This window comes from Staurois parvus, unplaced genomic scaffold, assembly GCF_062004578.1.
Source record: "Staurois parvus isolate SC_StPar_1 unplaced genomic scaffold, SC_StPar_1.0 ptg000249l, whole genome shotgun sequence".
NCBI classification, from domain to species: domain Eukaryota; kingdom Metazoa; phylum Chordata; class Amphibia; order Anura; family Ranidae; genus Staurois; species Staurois parvus.
In genome coordinates this window covers 13,489,985-13,510,618 of record NW_028318045.1, presented here as the reverse complement: position 1 = coordinate 13,510,618, position 20,634 = coordinate 13,489,985, and the positions used below count along the sequence as shown (strand labels likewise).

The 20,634-nt window shown below is 42.3% G+C and overlaps 1 protein-coding gene across 1 annotated transcript in view; it reads left to right on the top strand.

The window, feature by feature from the left end:
• Window positions 1-20,634, top strand: part of LOC149459790 (patatin-like phospholipase domain-containing protein 2) — a 40,179-nt gene that overhangs the window by 7,057 nt on the left and 12,488 nt on the right. Inside the window, exons 2-5 of the mRNA XM_089680801.1 lie at window positions 15,126-15,358; window positions 17,049-17,114; window positions 17,717-17,926; window positions 18,840-18,900. Of these exons, the coding sequence (XP_089536927.1) occupies window positions 15,126-15,358; window positions 17,049-17,114; window positions 17,717-17,926; window positions 18,840-18,900 (570 nt within the window). The remainder of the gene's footprint in view (window positions 1-15,125; window positions 15,359-17,048; window positions 17,115-17,716; window positions 17,927-18,839; window positions 18,901-20,634) is intronic.

The window sequence follows — 20,634 nt, the reverse complement described above, 5'->3', positions numbered from 1 at the left end:
ATTGCTACAGTTGAACAAAGTGTAATTTACGACACTTTATAGTAATCTTAGTGCTTGTTCCCACTCGTGGCTGTCATTACTGCTCCTCTGAAAAGTGATCTGTGGTGGATCACTTTTCAGAAGGCAGGTGACAGATGGGTCATGAGGTGATATGTTGCCTCTTAGACACTTGTTTTAAAACTTGAAAGACAGCAGCATCATGCCACCACAGTATGCATTACACGTGGTTACAGCACAGCCTCATCCACTAAATATGTCAGTGGTACTGCCCACTGAACACAACATGTAGTGTCCTTTTTGCTGCAAAATACAGCATTGTGGCCATGGTATGTGTACCTTCCATCTCCTGCTACCATGTTCAATTAAGGTGGGCAGTCAGTGGAGTGGTAACTATACATGCACGTGCCTTTAGTGTGTGGGCTGGTTTGAATGAGCCCCAATAGAACAGAGGCATTTAATAGGTTTTAAAATGTTGGTTTAGGGCAGTGGTGGGCAACCTTTTTTTTCAACTGAGCCAAATCTCGCCAAAACCACGATTTAAATTTATTTTGAGAGCAAAATTTTTAAAACTGAAAATACATCCCCCCTATAGTAATTCATCCCCCCTATAGTAATTCATCCCCCATATAGTAATTCATCCCCTCATATAGTAATTCATCCCCTCATATAGTAATTCATCCCCCCTATAGTAAGTCATCCCCCCTATAGTAATTCATCCCCCCTATAGTAATTCATCCCTCATATAGTAGTAGTAAGTAAGTAGCAAGTAGTAAGCCAAGTCCCCCCTGTGTCAATTCACTTACCTTTGCTCCGCGCGTTCCTCTCACCGTGTTCCCGCGCCGTTCCGGTCTTCAGGGCGGACTGTGAGAGGAGCCTAGCTCCTCTCATGTTCGTCACGCTGCCCCGCCTACACACATCCTGACAGCCAATCACTGGCTATCAGGATGTGAGTGGCAGCGAGACTGGCCAATCATTGCATTTGAGCGCGCTGCCCTGGCTGTTTTTTTTTTTTTTTGGACCACGCTGCAGAGTCCCTGCCGCCCGAGAGGAGGGAGGGGAGCGGGCGCCCGGCAAACAAGAGCCGCATTAAAGCGTGTAAAGAGCTGCATGTGGCTCGCGAGCCGCGGCTTGCCGACCACTGGTTTAGGAGATGTACAGTAGGTAGATGTCATTCTGTTTTGTAACAATGTTGTCATTCTTGATACAACATAGTAACATCTACAAAGTAACATCTACAAAATGTTCAATGTCCTTAGATAAAAGGAGACTTTAGACCAGCAGTGGTCAACTCCAAGGGTATAGCAAAGTCTCAGTTACTATCCCTGGTATCATCATGCCCCATGTAAATGATTTAGATTGTAAGCTCCAAGGAGCAGGGCCCTCCTTAACCCTCTTGTATTGAACTGTATTGTTGCTGTATTGTCTCCCTTTATATTGTAAAGCGCTGAGCAAACTGTTGGGGCTATATAAGTCCTGTATAATGATAACAATAATAATATAAATATATATATTGCTAAAGACTCAAGACTGTGACATCCTTTAGGAGATGGTCAGGCACCATGGATGTGCCTTTTTTTTTTTTTTTTATGCCCTTAAACAATGTGTCCATGTACATTGTGGTGTTTGTATTTTAGAGCAATGTGTAGGTGCCAAAAAAAAATACGTTCAGAGAGAAGCATGCTGGCATAATATACTCCTGTGTGCATAAACATGCACAATTTCAGCTTAATGGCTGGAACAAATTAATGATCTTGCCAATAGAATGCAAACATTCACATACATACGCACACCAGATCAAGCTTTTTTTTTTCACGCTAGATTTTTCTGCCTGCTCCTGTCAGAAAGATAGTGTAATGGATATATTTTATTACACAGTGTATGGGGCCTAATAGGAGGCTCCTGCACAGAAGCAAAGTTTCACACTGTATTACTGTACAGATCTGAAAGCAATACACAAAGATTCAGCCTAGGGCCACACATGTGGTGTGGGAAAACGCAGCAATCCCTACGTGCTTTCCACACTGCATTGCAAATGTCACTGTGTTTGAGATCCGCTGCAGGTATCAATTCAAAGTTACCGACACCTCAAATGCATCACCGTTGCAGTACGGTTTGCCCGCACCAGATCGTATGGTACAAAACAATGCAGTACAGCCCCAAAAAAGGTGCTTGCACTTCTTTGGTACAATGTGCAATTTGAGACCATTCAAAATGTATGGGCTCAAATTGCACTGCACTGAATCACATGTGAATTGCATAGGAATTTGGTGTGGTTCCTGTGCGATTCACATGTGGCTCATAGTGTGAACTGAGGCTCAAGGGAAGAATATACGTCTCTTGTATTTAGAGCAATGGCCTTCAAACTATGGTCCATGGGCCAGTTACATAGTTATTCTGGCTGAAAAAAGACAAAAGTCCATCCAGTTCAACCATAGAAAAAAAAAAGTTATAATCCTGCACCCCCAGTTGATCCAGAGGAAGGCCAAAAAAAAACAAAGCATGATCCAATTTGCTCCTGCTGAGAAAAAAATTCTTCTTGATCCCCCGAGAGGCAATCAGATGTTCCCTGAATCAACTTTACCTATAAATGTTTGTATCCAGTTATATTCTGTGTATCTATGAAAGAATCCTTTTTTGTAGCAATCCACTGAGCTGGCCAGAACCAACTCTTGAGGGAGTCTATTCCACACTTTCACAGCTCTTACTGTGAAGAAACCTTTCCATGTTTGGAGATTACATTTCTTTTCTTCCAGATGTAAAGAGTGCCCCCTTGTCCTCTATGATGACCTCAGGGTGAATAGCTCTACACCGAGTTCACTATATGAACCACTGATGTATTTATACATGTTGATCATATCCCCCCTTAATCTCCTCTTCTCAAGAGAGAATAAATTCAGTTCCTCTAATCTTTCCTCATAGCTGAGCTCCGTCATGCCTCTTATCAGTTTAGTTGCCCTTCTCTGTACTTTCTCCAGTTCCCCAATGTTCCCCATTGCTTGCCTTTACCCAGCCTTTGGAACACTATTCCTCCCACAAGTCACTATTTTCCCATTCACACCAATGATGGGGCGCTATTCCTCTCACTGACACCAACAATAGGGTGCTAGTGCTCCCACTGACACCAATGATGGGGCACCATTTTTCCCACTGATAACATTTAGGGGGCACGATTCTCCATCTGACTGCAGGCGCTGTATATTCTGTATATTTGTTTTGCTCCCACTGACCACTAACCCTGAGGCATTGTTTAATGTCCACCATCTGCCCCCCCCCCCCCCCCCCTAAAGTCTGTTGGACAATAATCTGGCTCCTTGTAAAGTTTGGAGACCCCGGATTTAGAAACTATTTTTTATCCCGGAGTTCAGTGATCCAGCTGAAGTCATTCATGTTGTGGAGAAGCTGTTAGGAGTGCTCTATACTTTGCCCTCAGATAATAGGTCGCTATAACCCTAGTAATGATAATGCAGTTGTTTGTTTGGTTTCTCTATAGATTTCCAAATGTGACCTTAGTAGCACAGACCATTCTCAGTTTGTCCTGGTAAAGTGAGGACATCTACATTCCCGCAATCCCTGTGAACGAGGAGTGAGATGAGGACAGTGACCCGACATGAGAGGCTACAAAGCCATGACGTGACTGTACAAACGTGCATAAACTGTGTAGTTCAGTACTGGAGAATGAGCTTTTAAGCCTGACGGTTTGAATCTCGGCCGGTTCAGCAGGGATCGGGCAGGATTCAAACCAAGTATGGGCAGGCTGAATGTGCCCAAGTTGATCGATCAACTTTGGTACAACCAGCCTGTCAGATTTTACATGCGATTATTGCTAGCAGCTATTACAGTCGCTATCAGTAATTACTGTGTTCTCCTGGAGGGGACCGCTCCCCCTGCCTCCAGTAGAACACAATGGCTCAGTGGGAGGGATTCCCCTAACAACACTGACTTGAAGGGGGAATTCTTTTCTGAAACCTGTGGTAGCAGGAAAGAAAATCGCTTCATCTGTGGTTAACTTTAGGCTGCTGAAATGCAAGTTGGCTAATGATTTGAACCAGCAAGTCAGAATAATGGAGTTATTTACTAAAAGTAAATATACTGTGCACTGAAAGTGCAGTTGCTTTAGATCTGAGGGGAAGCTGTGAAATGAGGTGAAGCTCTGCTGGTTTTTTCTCATCCGATCATATGCAAGCAAAAATGCTTTTTTTTGTTTTTCAATTTTACTTGCATGTTCCCCTCAGATCTAGAGCAACTGCACTTTCAGTACACAGCCTACACCAGTAGCACATCTTACAGGGTGAAAACATAGGCACGTAATTGGGACTGACGCAGATGTTTCCCCCCCCCCCCCCAAGAGGTGCCACAGTCAGACTGTACAGCCAGCCATGGAAATGAATAAACTGTATGTGGTCCTATAGGTGAGTACAGGGGCAAAGTGTGAAAATTCTGCATTTTGGTAAATGTTCTGCACACAGCGAAACAGCATTTACACAAGTACAGGGGTGTACACCCATTCACTTCTGTGACCGGCTGTACACCCCACTTAACCTGGCCATGGTAAAGCCAATATTGTGGGGAACAATCCATTGGAAGGTCAAAGTTTGGCCAGCCCTGTTAATACTTTCCCTTACCTCCACTAAAGAAACACTTGTGATGATCAGGCGATGGTGGTGCCAGAGGGTGGTCGGACCATGCATGCACACAGATTACCTTTGGCTGTCTATAGGCTCTTTATAGAGGAGCAGATGGCTACATGATGATGAGGATGATGAAAGGCATGAAAACATTCTCTTATACACTGCAAGTCTTCAATTTTTACAAGAAAGTGGAGCTGCATCCTATACGTATATGTATACAGTACTTGCACCCTACATCCCTTTTTTGGGTTGGCCAGGCTACATATACTATAAATATTCAAAACCGCTTGAAAATCTTCGTAGGTACTTAACCAGCATGGCCATGTCTAAGGCAAGTTGAGGTGATACAGTTTTTTTTCTTTCCTACCACCATGGGTGGAATGGAAGAAAACTACTTCATTCCCCCATCAACACAGTCAGGAATCCCTCCCGCTGCGCTATTCTGGTCTCCCAGGTAGGGGGTAGCCTCCCGGTGGGCAGAACACGATTACTGCTAGCAGTTATAGCTGCCGATTAGTATTCTTATGAAAAAAAATCGGACAGGCTGGTTGTACCCAAGTTGATCAATGGATTGACTTGGGTACAATCAGCCTGGCCATACATGAATTGAATCTTGGCTGGTCCCTGCTGAACCAGCCAAATTTCAATCCACGTATGGCTGGCCTAAGATTGTTAGATCTATGGGGAGTCTGTACATACTACTTTTTCACAATTCTTGTTATAATTTTTTTTTTTTAACAAGTAAATAAATAAAAAAAGGAACTTATACAACTTTATACTCTTATTTTTAATTTGTACAACCCCCAAGACAATGCTTGTTCTCACTGTTCTTTTGTACCAATTTCACCATCATGCACACTTGTGTTTGACTTTTTTTTTTTTTTTTTTGCCCCTCGATGTTAGCCTGTGTGTCCATGCGCACATAGGTGTTTATAGATGTGTAGAGGCAGAAAATAAACCCACCACTTGCATGTTCAAGAGGATGTTTTGGCAGAAAAAAAGCCATAACACAGGTGAATGCATCTAAGTGCTAGACGTGTCTAGCGCTTGAGTGTTTTTTCATTTCATTGACCAGAATAAATTAATATACTGCCCAATGAAATAAACGCTTGACTTTTGTAAACGCATTTACAGAAATGTGATTTTTGGCTCTTTATTGAAGCGGTTTTTCTCCTGCCAGGAGAAGTGTTTATAAAATCCCCAGTGTGCACGAAGCCCAACTTGAACAATGTTGTGGTTTTTTTTTTTCTCCAACTAGGTAGATGTTTTTGTATTTCTTTTGCATTTTTGGCAAAAAGTGTGAAAAGGGAATTTCCAGACCAAAGAACTGTCCGGTTAGGCAACAATCCCCGTACTGTCCAAGTATTGCGCTCTGATTGGCTATATCATGTGAGCTGACTGCTCTCTGGTCTGGTCTGCTCATGTCTCCTCTGGAAAGCTTAGCTTAGGTCATGAGCTTGAGCCTACTAAGTGGTTAATATTCCTCCACAGTTCAAGGCTATAATTTTTTTCCCTTTTTCCGTATACATTCGCTGCCGCGAGTACTGATAGTTTTGAGAAATCGCACTGATAGTCTTCTGAGAAACCAATTTAATGTGACTCACCAAGGACAAACCATATAAAGTAAAAGTAGTTATGATATAGAATTCAAAGTTCGGTGCGTGTTAAAAAGAGATAATTTCGTCATTTATGTGGACTTTATATGTATTATGTAATCTGTTGGCAAAACAGTACTTTGTAACGGCTATACTGAAATAACCAGGCAAAAGGTGACATCTGCCATCATCACCAGTCACCTGGATGAAGCTACTCATTTATGTTCAGATATTCAGTGAGGTGAGATTTACTAAAACTGGTGCACTCAGAATCTGGTGCAGTTGTGCATGGTAGCCAATTGGCTTCTAACCACAGCTGATTGGTTTCTATGCAGAGCTGCACCAGATTTTGCACTCTCCAGTTTTCGTAAATCTCCTCCAGTAAATCATTATTGTAGCACTAGATATAGAAAGTATGATGACAATATTAGATCACTTACAGATATGTTACAAGGAGTAGGGCTGTAGATCTAACGGATTACAACCTTGCTGCTAAAGTCTGATGGGGAGCGTTCCCTGACCAGATTCTATAGCCTTGTGGTTGTAAATAAAGGTGGACAACTCTCATCTCACAAGGGTATTGGATGAAGCTCTATAGGGTAGTCCTTCATACTTTATTACTGCAAGCCAGCAGTGAAAGAGGTCTTTCCACACTGGGCCACCACATTCTCTGGAAGCAATTCATTTCAATTTTCAAAGATTATATGGAGCTGGTTTAATCTCTGAAAATATTACTTTTGGGGAGATGAGTTATTCCCTTATTTTACAAGCTATGAACTGCATTCAGATACAGAATGGTATGTCCAGGCCAGCCTTTTTCAACCAGGGTGCCCAGGCACCTTGGATACCTTCAGGTTTCTTCAGGGGTGCCTTAGTAAAATACCAACAAATTGCCCAAAAATAACATTTAAGCCTGAATTTTGGTTACACAAAGTCACAGTGCACCATTACAACCTTCCAGCCTCCGGCATTCTAACAAACAATGACATCGTTGGTTGATGAGGAGGATGTTGGGTGCCTGCACAGCATCCTTCCTTCCCCTCTTGATCACCACTGGTCTCACATTAACTGAGGGAGAAAAACCTTGCAATACTAGTCAGTAACTGTATGGAAAGGTGGATTTGCATTGGAAGAATCGCATTGGGTGTCCTACATGTATGGATGTTGCTGCATTTGTAAAACTTTTTGTTTTGTTTTTTTTTTACATTTTAGAATGGAGTGCCTTGAGAGTGTGTGTATCATTTTTAAAGGGTTGTAACACAGCACAAAATCAAAAGTGCACCAATCTTGCACATTATCTCAGTGAGTAAAGGGTACATTTATTAAATTGAGATGTATACTCACAAAAGTAGCAATATAAAAAACATATAAAATCCAACATCGGCACACTGGGATAGCAGACACGTGTGGGTCCCATCTAGAGGGGAGACTCTCAGGATGAAGCTGACATGTTTCGAAGGGTGATCCCTTCTTCCTCAGAGCCAGGCTCTGAGGAAAAAGGGATCATCACTCTTCATCCTGAGAGTTTCCCCTCTAGATGGGACCCGCATATGTCTGCTATCCCAGTGTGCTGATGTTGGATTTTATATGCTTTTTATATTGCTACTTTTGTGAGTATACATCTCAGTTTAATACATTTACCCTTTACTCAGGTAATGCGCAAGGTTGGTGTGCTTTTGTTTTTGTTCTTTGTTACAGCTGTTATTGGGCTTCCCCATCCTTGAGTTAGAGCTGCACAGCCTTTGATCTGCCACCGGATGAACTTTCATTTATTATTATTATACAGTATTTATATAGCACCAAAAAAGTTTGCTCAGCGCTGTACATTATTATAGTGGGAGACAGTACATGAGACAATACAGTAACAAAACCGTACACTAGGGGTTCGAGGGCCCTGCTCCTTGGAGCTTACAATGTAGGAGGGAGGGGATAGTGGTACAGGGGGAAATGGCTGTGGGGGATGGAGTGGTAGGAGGAGTGGAGGAGATCGGCTGTTAGGTGAGGATGGGGTAGGCTTCCCTGAAGAGATGGGTTTTCAGGGTGCGCCTGAAGGTGAGGTGAGTAGGTGACAGTTTGATGGATTGGGGTAGTGAGTTCCAGAGAATGGGGGAAGACCTGGAGAAGTCCTGCAGTCGGGCGTGGGAGGAGGAGACCAGGGAGCTAGAGAGTAGGAGGTCTTGTGAGGAGCGAAGAGTACGTGTTGGGTGGTATTTGGGTATCAGGTCGGTGAGGTAGTTTGGGGCGGTATTATGAATAGCAGTATTATGAATATGGTTCAACCTGCTGATTTCTGATTTGGGTCTCTGAGTGCAGGAGGTTTTGTTTCTGTTTTTATTTTAAAGGGTGCCTTGGCTGACAAAAGCTTGAGAAACGCAGGTCCAGTCCTTCAAGAATCACCTAGAGATCCACCATATGGTTTTATGGACCGTCTGTTACGGTAGTGTTGTATTTGGACTCGCTGTAGTCAAAATGATACGCTGGTGTTGAGAATCAGTTCTCCAACCCAGCTATCAGAACTGTCTGCTCCATATAACCTGCAGCAACTTCTGCGGCAAGAACCCATAAAACACATCTAACTGGATACCACCCACAAACCAAAGCATTTCTAAATGCAAAAGATTTTGTACTTTAATGCATTCTCTGCATTAAAAAAAAGTATGAGATTTTTTTCCCCCAATTATATTTACCTAGGTGGATGCATCATCGGTCCAATGCTGCATCTGTCCCCCGCCGACTCGAAGGGTGAGAACCCAGCGATCACATGATCTGTGCCTTGAGCAAAGACGATGACTGTCAGTGGAGCGTTGGACTGTGGAGGAGAAGGGAGTGGCTGGATCAGGCTTTCGGTGGATCGCTGAAAGGCTGATTCAGGTGCCGTTCCAGACTCTGGGGTGGATCCCGACTTTAAAGTTGGGATCTTTCTCTAGCCTGGAATGGCTGAGTGACTTCAGCCCACTGCTATCTGAAACCGTGTGACAGGAGTGCAGAACGAACTGCACTATTGTGATCCACAGGAGAAGTACAGCCCAAAGAGCTTCGGGTTTACTTCTCCTTTAAGGTAAGACACCTTCCATTACCAGTTCCCTCCTCTTCCTCTTCTCACTGGACACACAGGCAGCAGCAGGAGCTATAGGCTCTTGCTGTTGATCAAATCCTATACAGGGAGCGGTTGGAGGGGCGTTGACGTGCCACACTGTGTGCATCTATGGGTGCACACATCCTGGCACAGGAGCACGCCTGCTCGTCTGCCCCCATGGCACACACCTAGCACATGCAGGAGAGGAGGACTAGGCAGTTCCAATGGGGGACTCCAAAAGAGGAGGTAAGGGACCACTTTGTGCAATACCATTGCCTGCCGGTATGTACAACATCTTTTTGTTTCACAAAGGATTTTAGTTTTCAAAGCAAAGTACAGCAAACAGATATACAAACCAAGATTATATCAAAAAGGGATGGTGTGGAGCAAGGCTCCCATTAAAGTAGAAATATTGGCAAAACTTTTTTTTTTTCTTTTCATTTTGGCTCGAGTGAGGTTGGGTTTATAACCCGTCAGATTTTTTTTTTCTTTTTGTTATCTGTGTCCTGTTAGAGATTTCCCTTCACGTCCTGTCCCATAACCAAACCGGAAGTGAGAGGGAATTCCTTGGGGACCCCCAAGTCACCAGAACTAGTGCTCCCATTGGAAGATTTTCCCTCTGTTACTTTTCTGGGGACAGCCCAAAAATTTGTGATTTTCTTTTACTTTCGCTTTCAATGATAATGGCAAACAGGACAAATGGAGAGGGTGAATCTTTCCAACGGGGTACACAGACCGCAATAAAAACTGACAGGGGTTCTACTCCCTCTCCACTCTATCCAAAACTAAAAAAAAAAAAAAAGTTTTGCCTTTTATACTTTAACTATTGCAAAAAGATACATATTCTAAGGCAAATACAATTTACTAATTGGAGGATCCATAAGAATGCAGTGGAGAATAGCTGTACAGTTACAGTCCACCACCTCCTTACTTTTTTTTTTTTAATAAAAAAACAAAAGTTAAATGATTCTAAACTGATAAGTTGGCATTCTGTGTAATAAACAAAGACCTCAACTCAGAGTGCTATGCTGCCTTTAATGTCACGTGCATGCATGTGCAGTTTTTTTATGGTTTTCTGCGCTTGGACTGGAGAACTTTAGATTCTGGCGTACTTCCAGGGATGCATGATGTATTGTGCATTGTATGACCTCCCTCATCCTTGTACCCTCTGTACCCCATACCATGACAATTAGTATTTAAAACCCATATTCATTTTTTTCACATAGTGTACCTGAAACTGGCAACGCACAGGTTCAGTGATCTGTACGCAACGAGTGCTGGTCGTCCAGCTAGGTAGATGCATGTTCTGCATTTTTGGCAGGAGGCGTAAAAAGGCAAAGGTCTAATTCCAGGCCAAGAAACTGTCCATTAGGCAACAGTTCATGTGCTGTCTCAATGTCCAGGCTCTGATTGGCTGAATCCTGTGAGCTGACTGCTCGTGCTCTCTGGTCTGGTCTGCTCATGTTTCCCCTGCAAAGCTTAGCTTAGCTCAGGTCATGAACTTGAGCCTATTGACGCATTAAGATTCCTCCACAGTTCAGGGCTATCTTTATTTATTTTTTCCTTTTTATATATTCAGGGTTGCAAGTACTGATGAGCGTTTTGAGAAATCGCACTGATATTCTTCTGAGAAACCAATTTAATATGACTCACCAAGGACAAACCATATAAAGTAAAAGTAATTCTAGAAATCAAAGTTCGGTAGCTTATCAGAGATAAGTTGGTTGCTCATACCTGCTTTATCTGTATTGTTATAATGTATAATCTGGAGGCAAAGCCATATATAACTGCTATCGTGAAATAGTAAGCAGGCAAAAGGTAGCGTGTGTGTGTGTATAATATATACACAGGCCATTGATGCATTTCTGGCTGGATGCTAACTGTATTTCATTGGCTCTGTACATGTACTTTTGCACAATGACAATAAAGCTCAGGAGAGTGGCCGTACGCTTGGTTCATATATATGCATTTTGCGATTGATGTTTCCTCCAGTGCTTTTTGAAGTTTGTTTTGTGTTTTTTTTTTTTTTTTTTTCTACCCATGTTTTTGATGCGTTTTTACCGCGTTTTGCATTATGATCAGCTTTTTGCTTTCCGTTTCTAGGCAGAATAAAAATGAAAAACGCAGAAAAAAGTACTACCATGCATTTCAGCAGTTTCTCCATTGAACTCTTTTCTAAACGCTGCAGCTCAAAAAAGCATAGATGTGAACATGTTCCATGCGAAACCATGCTGAGTAGACTGTAGTGTGTTTCTGCAAAAATTACTAAACACATTTGTGTGGACAGAGCCTTAGATTTTTTTTTTCAGCTGAATGAAAACAAAAAAAAAATCTAACAGATTTCTCCATCCATGCTATACATAAATCTCCCCGCTGGCGGCTGTCAGATTACCTGAACAGCGATTGTATCTGATTGGATGCAGCAACTGTTTGCCCATTCATTTTCCATGGCTTTTTGATTTTTATTTTGTACATTTTGAAGGATGTCAGACAGGAAAAGGGGGGGGGGGGGGAGAGCAACAAGTCCTCCTATAAAGTGATTTTTGGCCCATTTATCAGAAACAAGCCAAAGTTTGAACTTTGCAAAAAAAAAAGCATCTTTGCTTGGCTCAGCAGAGCCTCCATTTATTTACTAAGCTCTGGAACAACTGCACTGGCAAAGTGCATAGTCTGTTTACGTTTAGTAAATCAACCCCAATGATGGCAACATCGAATGTTCTAAAGATTTTTTTTTTTTTTAAGAATTTGCACACAAACATCCAGTTTTAGAGGAGCCACATGATGCAAAATGAATGTCAAGTGCCCATTATTTTGTTGAGAATCCTTCAGGTGCTATTTTGTAAACTCCAGGTGGGCTTTCTTGTGTTTTTGCACTGAGGAGAGGCTTCAGTTTAGCCACTCTGCCATAAAGCCCAGATTGGTGGAGGGCTGCAGTGATGGTTGTCCTTCTGGAACTTTGTCCCATCTCCACACAGGATCTCTGGAGCTCAATCAGAATGACCATCTGGTTCATGTTCACCTCTTACTAAGGCCTTCTCCCCGATGGCTCAGTTTGGTCAGGCGACCAGCTCTTGGAGTCCTGGTTATGGCACACGACTTCGATTTGAGAATTATGGAGGCCATTGTGGTCTTTGGAATGTTCATTGTAGCAGATGTGTTTTCTAGCCTTCCCTGGATCTGTGTCTTGCAGTAACCCTGTCTCTGAGCTTAGCATCCAGTTCCTTTGAGTTCATGCTTTTGCTCTGATACAGAATGCATTGTTAGCTGTGAGGCCTTTTATAGAGAGATGTGTGCCTTTACAAATCATGTCCAATCAATTTATTTCACCACGGGTGGACTCCAATCAAGGCGTAGGCACATCTCAGGAACAATCGAGAAGTGGGAGGTACTTGAGCTAAATTTCACGTGTTGTTGCAAAGGGTCTGAATACTTATGCTGATGTGATATTTGAGTTTTTTGTTTTCTGAATAAATTCACAGGCATTTCCAAAATTCTGTTTTCACTTTGTCATTATGGGGTACTGCGTGTAGATTAATGAGAAAAAAAATGAATTTGAATGAATGAACTGTAGTATCCGGCTGCAACACTACAAAATTGAAAAAATATGTATGTGTGTATATGTATGTATATTTGTGTATGTATGTGTGTGTGTGTATATATAGTCTATTTAACAAACTAGAAGGAAAATGAGACGTTCATGGTTATAGATTCCACAAACATCAAGTGAGCCTAGGGCAGATTTCATCTGAATTGTACGTGCTCGTATGTCTAGCATTTTCCAGGAATGTGCTTGTTAAATATCAAGTGTATGCCAAAAATCCAGTTATGAGAACAAAAACAAATTCCACGATACAGATAATGATTATTTACTTGCATGCTCAGAGATGATTCTCTGTTAGAGCCCATCCACCAGAAAGTATGACAATTTCATGTTCACATTATGATCTGCATTTCCCTTGTCCCTTCATTATTTATGAACAGGCTGTGTCTGTTCTCACACAAACGACCATTAGCTCTGAGATGGAAGCTCGTCCACTCAAGGTCAGAAAGCAGTCGCTCATCATTCTCTCATGATTATTTCACCACATTAGATGGCAAAGTTGTGCTGAACGATTAATGATGCATTTCCATGAATGTTCTGAGACTATTTTACATGCTGAAGAGTAACAAAAATTCTAATGGACGCAGACATAAATATAGTCCCTTGCCCAACATTTCTGCTTCAGAAAAGGGCACAGGCTTTGGGTTTGAGTAATCCACTTTAAAGTTGGGAGTGCTACTGTTCCCAAAAAAACCCCCACAGAGGTGGGTTCTATGGGATGGTGGGATCTATGAACTGTTTGGGTTTTTTTTTTTGTTCTGTTTTATTTTTTATTTTTTAGAATGAAAGACCATGGTAAGAAATCCAATCAGAGCAGTGGAACAGCACTTTGTTTTAGCAGAGTGCTTTTATGTTAAAAAGTACTGTACAGAGGGGCCCTGTAAGATGTTGTGTGAATTCTGATTACAGTACTTGGATTAAATAAATGGATTGGACTGAAGTTTACTAGCAGGGTTTGCTGGACAGTATTAGTAGCCCACTGATAAATTAACTTGCTGCTGCATGTAATGGCTCTTTAAAATTACATATTTTCCTATTAATCATTGTCCTTTGTGGTGTAGAAAAATTCTCCATCTAACTTGCCTTCCTGTTTGGTTTCTGTGTTGTTCTGAGATGATGCAGCCAATACAAACTTCGGGACCAAATCACCAAAAATTACCTTCTGAAGGATGACTAGCTTGCATAAATAGAGGATGTTGACTTTTAGATATCATGGCCTCAGTGATTTTACTGTTGACCTGATTATCATTCTGTCTTCTACTACAAAATGGTCGCCTCTTTTTTTTATGTATAGATGACTACCTTTAAGTGACCTTAAACAGGGGTTTCTTTATTGCCCTCCTTCCTTAGCAGCTCAGGCTGGATTTCCAGTTGGAGCCTACCCATGACTAATGGTCTATTTAACCCCAACGGAACAACATTCAGCTAATCATGAAGTGAGAACATGTGTAGTCACCTACTCCTCCATACTCCAAAGTACTGTGTTTTTTTTTTTTTTTTTTTTTTTTTTTTTTTTTTTTTTTTGGGGGGCGGTTTATCACTACCCAAAACTGAACAGATTGCTACAGCAGTGAAGGCAAGATGGGTATGTACTGCAGAACCAGGTTTAATATCCCAATTCTAGCTTGGGTTAAATATGAAAAAAGGATCCACCAACAGCTTATCTTGCCTTCTTTCCGGTGTTGTTCTTAGCAGTCTCATCCGTTTACTGATCAAGCACCACTTCTTCTTGACAGTCAGCCTACTTCCTGTAAACCCAGGGTATCAAGGCAGGTCCCCTGCCTTGGTCTCACTCCCTGGTCTTACAGGTGAATGCTGCAGAGAGCAGTGCCAAGGCACATGGTGGTCTCTGCAGTATTTAGAATCTTCCCACCACTGGTGGAAGAGGATGTGGCCTCACTGCACTGAAGGCATTTAGTAAATGGGTAGATATACACAAATTTTTTTTTTTTTTGGTTGCTCCAGTGGTGAATAAATGGCACACAGGGAAAGGGTGCTTGGCTAGTGAACCCTGAAGTGGAGGAAGGTTTCTTTTCTTGCTTCCCTCAGAGAATGCAGTCTGTATGTGCAGTATTAATTTTAATTAATTTTATGTTAACTATCAGTTTGTTTCCTCATAAAAAATGGGGGCAATGTCCAAAGGCTGGGCTCTTTCTGCAGAGGTTATGTTTGGCATAACAATATACGGAGGCTCTAAAGATGCTCTCTATGCTTTCTCATTGCAGCTGAGTGCTGTTCAGACGTAATGGAGGTGGCCAAGGAAGCCAGAAAGAGAAACCTGGGTCCACTGCATCCTTCTTTTAATCTGGTCAAGATCCTAAAGAATGGTTTATACAGAAACTTTCCTGAAAACGCACATGAGCTTGCATCGGGCAAACTGTGTATATCCCTCACCCGGGTCTCCGATGGAGAGAACGTCCTGGTGTCTGAGTTCAGCTCAAAGGAGGAGCTTATTCAGGTAAGTTGCACATCAGCGGTGTACAGAACTAAATGACACAAGATGGCTTCCATGATGTACAGGTTTTATAATCCTAGCACCAACCGCAATGGTGAACATGAAATTGGTTGTGTGTTGGGGAAAGGATCTTCTATGAGGAACAAAGAGATGTCTTCTCTTCTGAGATGTCTGTCTGTTTTTTTATGTTTGTTCCTAGGATGGACCAAAAATCTTGGCTTCATAATGTAGGCAAAAAAATTGATTTGGGCAAAAAGATCTTGCACTATATGCCCGGTCACACGCACCCTAGGCAGCTCTCTGCCTTTTTCGATGCATCTTGGGAAATTAACGCAATCAAGCTTCATTATGATGAATCCAGAATTATTTATTGATACAATAATCCTGCAGCGCAAGTAGTGAGGGAGTACGTTTTACACTACTATATGCAACAGTTATACTGAAACCACTTAATCCTTTAGACCAACCTTTCTCAACCATTTTACCCCAGAGGAACCCATAACATAATTTTCTAGTCTTAAAGAATCCCTGATGGAACCAATCCATTGGGAGTCGATGGGAAAAATGTGCCTTGCATTTCTGGTCAGTGGGAAGAATGCCACTCAGAGTGGTGGTCAAAATGCCACCCTTACAGACAGCTGAGAGGACCATTGGTGCCCTGCAGCTGGCTCTGCCAAGTAGTGTTGGCTCCTGAACTGTGCGGGTACCATCAGATGGGAGGACCATTAACCACAGCTCGAGGAACCCTGGTTGAGAATGCCTGCTCCAGATAATATTGCAAAGGAAAGTGCAAGGTAATTTAAACAGCGCTCAAACTAGTGTTAAAAACCTATTGTTTTTTTAACCACTTCCAGTCTTTAAGCCATATATATATATATATATATATATATATATATATATATATATATATATATATATATATATATATGGTCTCGGGTGGAAGTGGTTATACCAAGAACATGGCTGCAGCCATGCTCCTGGTATTGATTTTCACAGCTAGCACTAGGCTTTCATGTAAAAGTGATCTGAGTGCCTCTGCAGCCACCCGGATCACTTTTACAGAGCACGGAGGAGGGCCACTGCTGCTTACTGCTGTCCCATGCTAATGGAAAGCTCGGGACTGCTTTAAACTGTCAGGCCAGCTGCCCAGAGGAGAAGGAACATCCATTCCTTCTCCTCTGTCACGAAAGAAGCCGGAAATGACAAGGATGTCATCACTTCATTTTTTGTTTACTAGCCGTTACTGGCTAATCAAAGATCTGATCAAACCAATCATTTGATCAGATGCTTTTGAGGGCAGAGGAGAGATCTGGGGTCTAATACACCCCATATCTCTCCATAAAGAGTACCTGTCACTGCCCATACTGCTATTATTTAAAAGGTTTTACCAGTCGTCTTGCATACTAAATCTGATCTGGCACTTTCTGGTTTAAATAAGGGAAAGGCTGGACATTTTGCCTTTGTGACTTTTAAAATCGTGTCCAGCACAAGTAATACCTAAGACAGAAATTTTACCCTTTTATGTTTTGGTCACTTTTTTTTTTTTAATTCAGGGCCTACTTGTAAAGACCGCTTCTGCCTATAAGTGGTAGTTTTGCCTTATAGGGAAATGAGATGTTAAAATATTTCTGGATATTTGATCAAATTGGCCTTTTGTATTATACATCTATTTGTGTTTTCTGTTTTCCAACAGGCTTTGATATGCAGTGCCTTTGTCCCAATTTACTGTGGGATTATTCCTCCGACTTTTAGAGGCGTGGTAAGTGCTTGCCAATGTAGTTTTCTAGGAAAAGAAGGATTAAACACTAAACTGGGTGTCGTAAAACTAAAGAAGGATTATCGGTTATCTGCACTTTTCTTAAATGCTAAACCTGTTTGTAATACTCCAAGCTAACAAGGCATGAAACTGCCTTTTAGGTAATGACCTCGGGAATCACAGCCTTACCTGACCCTTGGACCCTGGTGGTATTCCCAAAGACAGATTAACTGGGAAAACAACTGAATTGTATTGTTGATTACCCTATTTGTTATACACCAAGCTTAGGCCTTTAGGTAATGACCCCGAGAATCACGCAGCCTTATCTGATCCTTGGACCCTGGTGGTATTACCAAAGGTGGACTAACTGGGAAAACCGCTGAAGTATCAGTGTTAGGGAAGATATGTAAATGAACCATTTAAAGAGGAACTTCACCTAAAATAGGAAGTTCTGCTTATCCTCCTCCTTCCCTTCCTGTGCCATCATTGAAGTTTTTTTATGGGTACCCATTTCCACTTTTGCTTTCCTAATGTAGATGAGCATAGCTGAAGCACTAGTAGCATTAGAGGTACATGTGCTCATATAACTGAATTTTTCATTTCAGCGTTATGTGGATGGTGGCATTAGCAACAATTTACCTGAATATGAACTGAAGAACACCATCACAGTCTCGCCTTTCTCAGGGGAGTCCGATATCTGCCCCAGAGATAACTCCACCAACTTCCATGAGCTCAGAGTCACCAACACCAGCATTCAGTTCAGCCTGGGGAACCTTTACCGGCTAACACGAGCACTTTTTCCACCGGAGCCCAAAGTAAGTGGCCTCACTTCCTGTCCTGTCTTGATTAACAAAAATGTATCCCCTTTTTACATTCACGGCAAAGTGGCAGGTTTTCTTAACCAAACACCCTTACACCCAATGATGCTCTCAGAAATGTCTGGTATTTCAGGTATGGGGGATCAGGTGACCTCCTCGTCTTACTTTCAGGATGCAGTATTTGGGTCTGAATTGGCAATACCCAGGATTAAGCACTGTCACATGAGTAGGGAAGAGGTCATTAATCCTGTTTAAGCTCTGGCACTGTGTTTACCTAAGTATTGGACTCATGACAAAGTGGCAGGGGAGCACAGAAAATGGGTGGTAGTGGTGACCTGTTAAAACAACCTGTTACTGATTCTCTTTAAAAGTTAGATTGGGGGGGCCTCTGGTCACTTATTTGTGCAGATTTAGAAATTTGAACCCAATGTAGGCCTTGTATGGGATATGTCGCAACTAATTTTGAAAAGTTTAAGATTTTCTAACATACTGAAAAATCATCTGAACATTTCCTTCACGAACGCATTGACAAAAATGTCTGTCTGTATTGGCTCCTTGGTGAAACCTTCTTCCCTTTCAAGCCCTTGTATTGGCATCGAAAGGATTTTATGGAGCTTTTACTAAAAAGCTCACCCATGTTATGTCTTTTCTCTGTGTACTGAACTCACTTGGGGTCATATAGACATTGGGGCCTCATTTTCTAAATATGGAGATGAATGATACTACTGGCAACCAATCGGCTGCGCAAAAAAGACAGCAGAAGCTTATTGGCTGCCTTGGTCAACACCTTGTCTTGCTCTGATTGTCATTGTTTTGTATACTTGTAACTGCCAGAACCATGGTGGTACATTTCCCTCACAGGTATGTTATTTGTTCATCATGTTTCATGGTCCTGATGTTGTTTTCGCAGGTTCTGGGAGAGATGTGTCAGCAGGGATACAATGATGCACTTAGATTCCTTAAAGACAACAGTATGTTTTTGGTTTTATTTTTTTTAATCTGCCAACGTACATTCTGATTTTCTCTTCAAACATTTCCACTATTGTAATATCCCACCTTTTTGGATTTAACTTGGTTATCTCTTCTGTAGGAGGCTACTGAGTAGGACTTTACTTGTCATGCTTCTAATTTAAAGGGAAAATACAAGGAGGGGAACTTATCAAAATTGGAGCAGTCAGAATCTAGGGCAGCCATGCATGTGCATGGCAACCAATCTACTTCTAGCTTTCCTTTTTCAAGGCTTAACTGAACAAGCTGAAAGAAACGGATTGGGTACACAGCAGCTCCAGGTTCTGTCTGCTCCAGTTTTGATAAATTCCCCCCAACATTTATTCAGTGCGCTCATGCTGCACTGGGATGCAATAAGTAAGTTTGGCTGCCTTAATATACATATGCTAACCACCTCTACAAAGAAACGAGGCTTGTAAAAAAAAAATAGCATGCATTAATATGTGTTAAAAAAAAGAACTTAAGAGATTAATAATAATAAAAAAAGTCAAGCGTACAAACTGCCCCCTGATCCCATCAGTACTTACATCTACAGCGGGGTGAGGACCTCTGTTGTATTGCAGACAAGTTTCTGTGATGCTGTGGGTTGGTATTGCAATAGCTCCACCTAGAGGACTAAAAGCACACAGTCCATTTAAATATTTAGTGGAACTATGCTGCATCTGGGCACTACAAACCGAAAACGCCATTTAATTCATTATTCATATTCAATGCAAACTCTCCCATGTCCCCGTGCGTTATTTCGCTGAGAAATCACCCCTAACATTTCTGGCTGTGCCCATCTTGAATAAGGGCAGATCATTAATGTATTGTTTACTTCTTTGAATCCATCTGTCCTTAGTTCAGACATGCAGACCTGTGCTTAGCTGAGAGGTGTACTTGACTGAGAAAATCCTCCCCTCCTGAAGACTGCTTGGATATATGAAATAATTTGCCTAGGGCTGGAAACCAGGAAGAAACTGAAGAAATGCAAAATAAAAAGTTTAAAACCAGTAAATATTATTATTATACAGGATTTATATGCCCCCCTAACACTCCGCACCTTTGACCTTACTACCATCGAGGAAGTCTCCAAGATCCTCTCTGATGCCCGCCTCACCACCTGCCCCCTCGACCCTATCCCCTCACAACTCCTACGACCTCCCTCCCCCTCCATCCTACACTCCCTCACCCACATCTTTAATCTCTCCCTCTCCTCCGGCACTTTTCCCTCCCCTCTGAAACATGCACACATCACCCCCATACTTAAAAAGCCCTCCCTGGACCCCAATGACCCAAACAACCTCAGACCCATTTCCCTGTTCCCATTTACATCTAAACTCCTCGAGCGCCTAGTCTACACCCGCCTAAGCTCTCACCTCAACGACAACAACCTCCTCGATCCCCTACAGTCCGGCTTCCGTCCCCTACACTCCACCGAAACTGCCTTACTCAAACTCTCCAACGACCTGCTAACTGCCAGAGCTAATGGCCACTATTCAGTGCTCCTACACCTTGACCTCTCTGCGGCCTTCGACACAGTCGACCACCCCCTCCTCCTCAAAAAACTACACTCCCTCGGCCTCAGATTCTGCTCTCTCCTGGCTCTCATCCTACCTGTCACAACGCTTTTTCAGCGTTACCTATAATGCTACCACCTCCCCCTCGCTCCCCATCTCTGTTGGGGTCCCTCAAGGCTCTGTCCTCGGGCCCCTTCT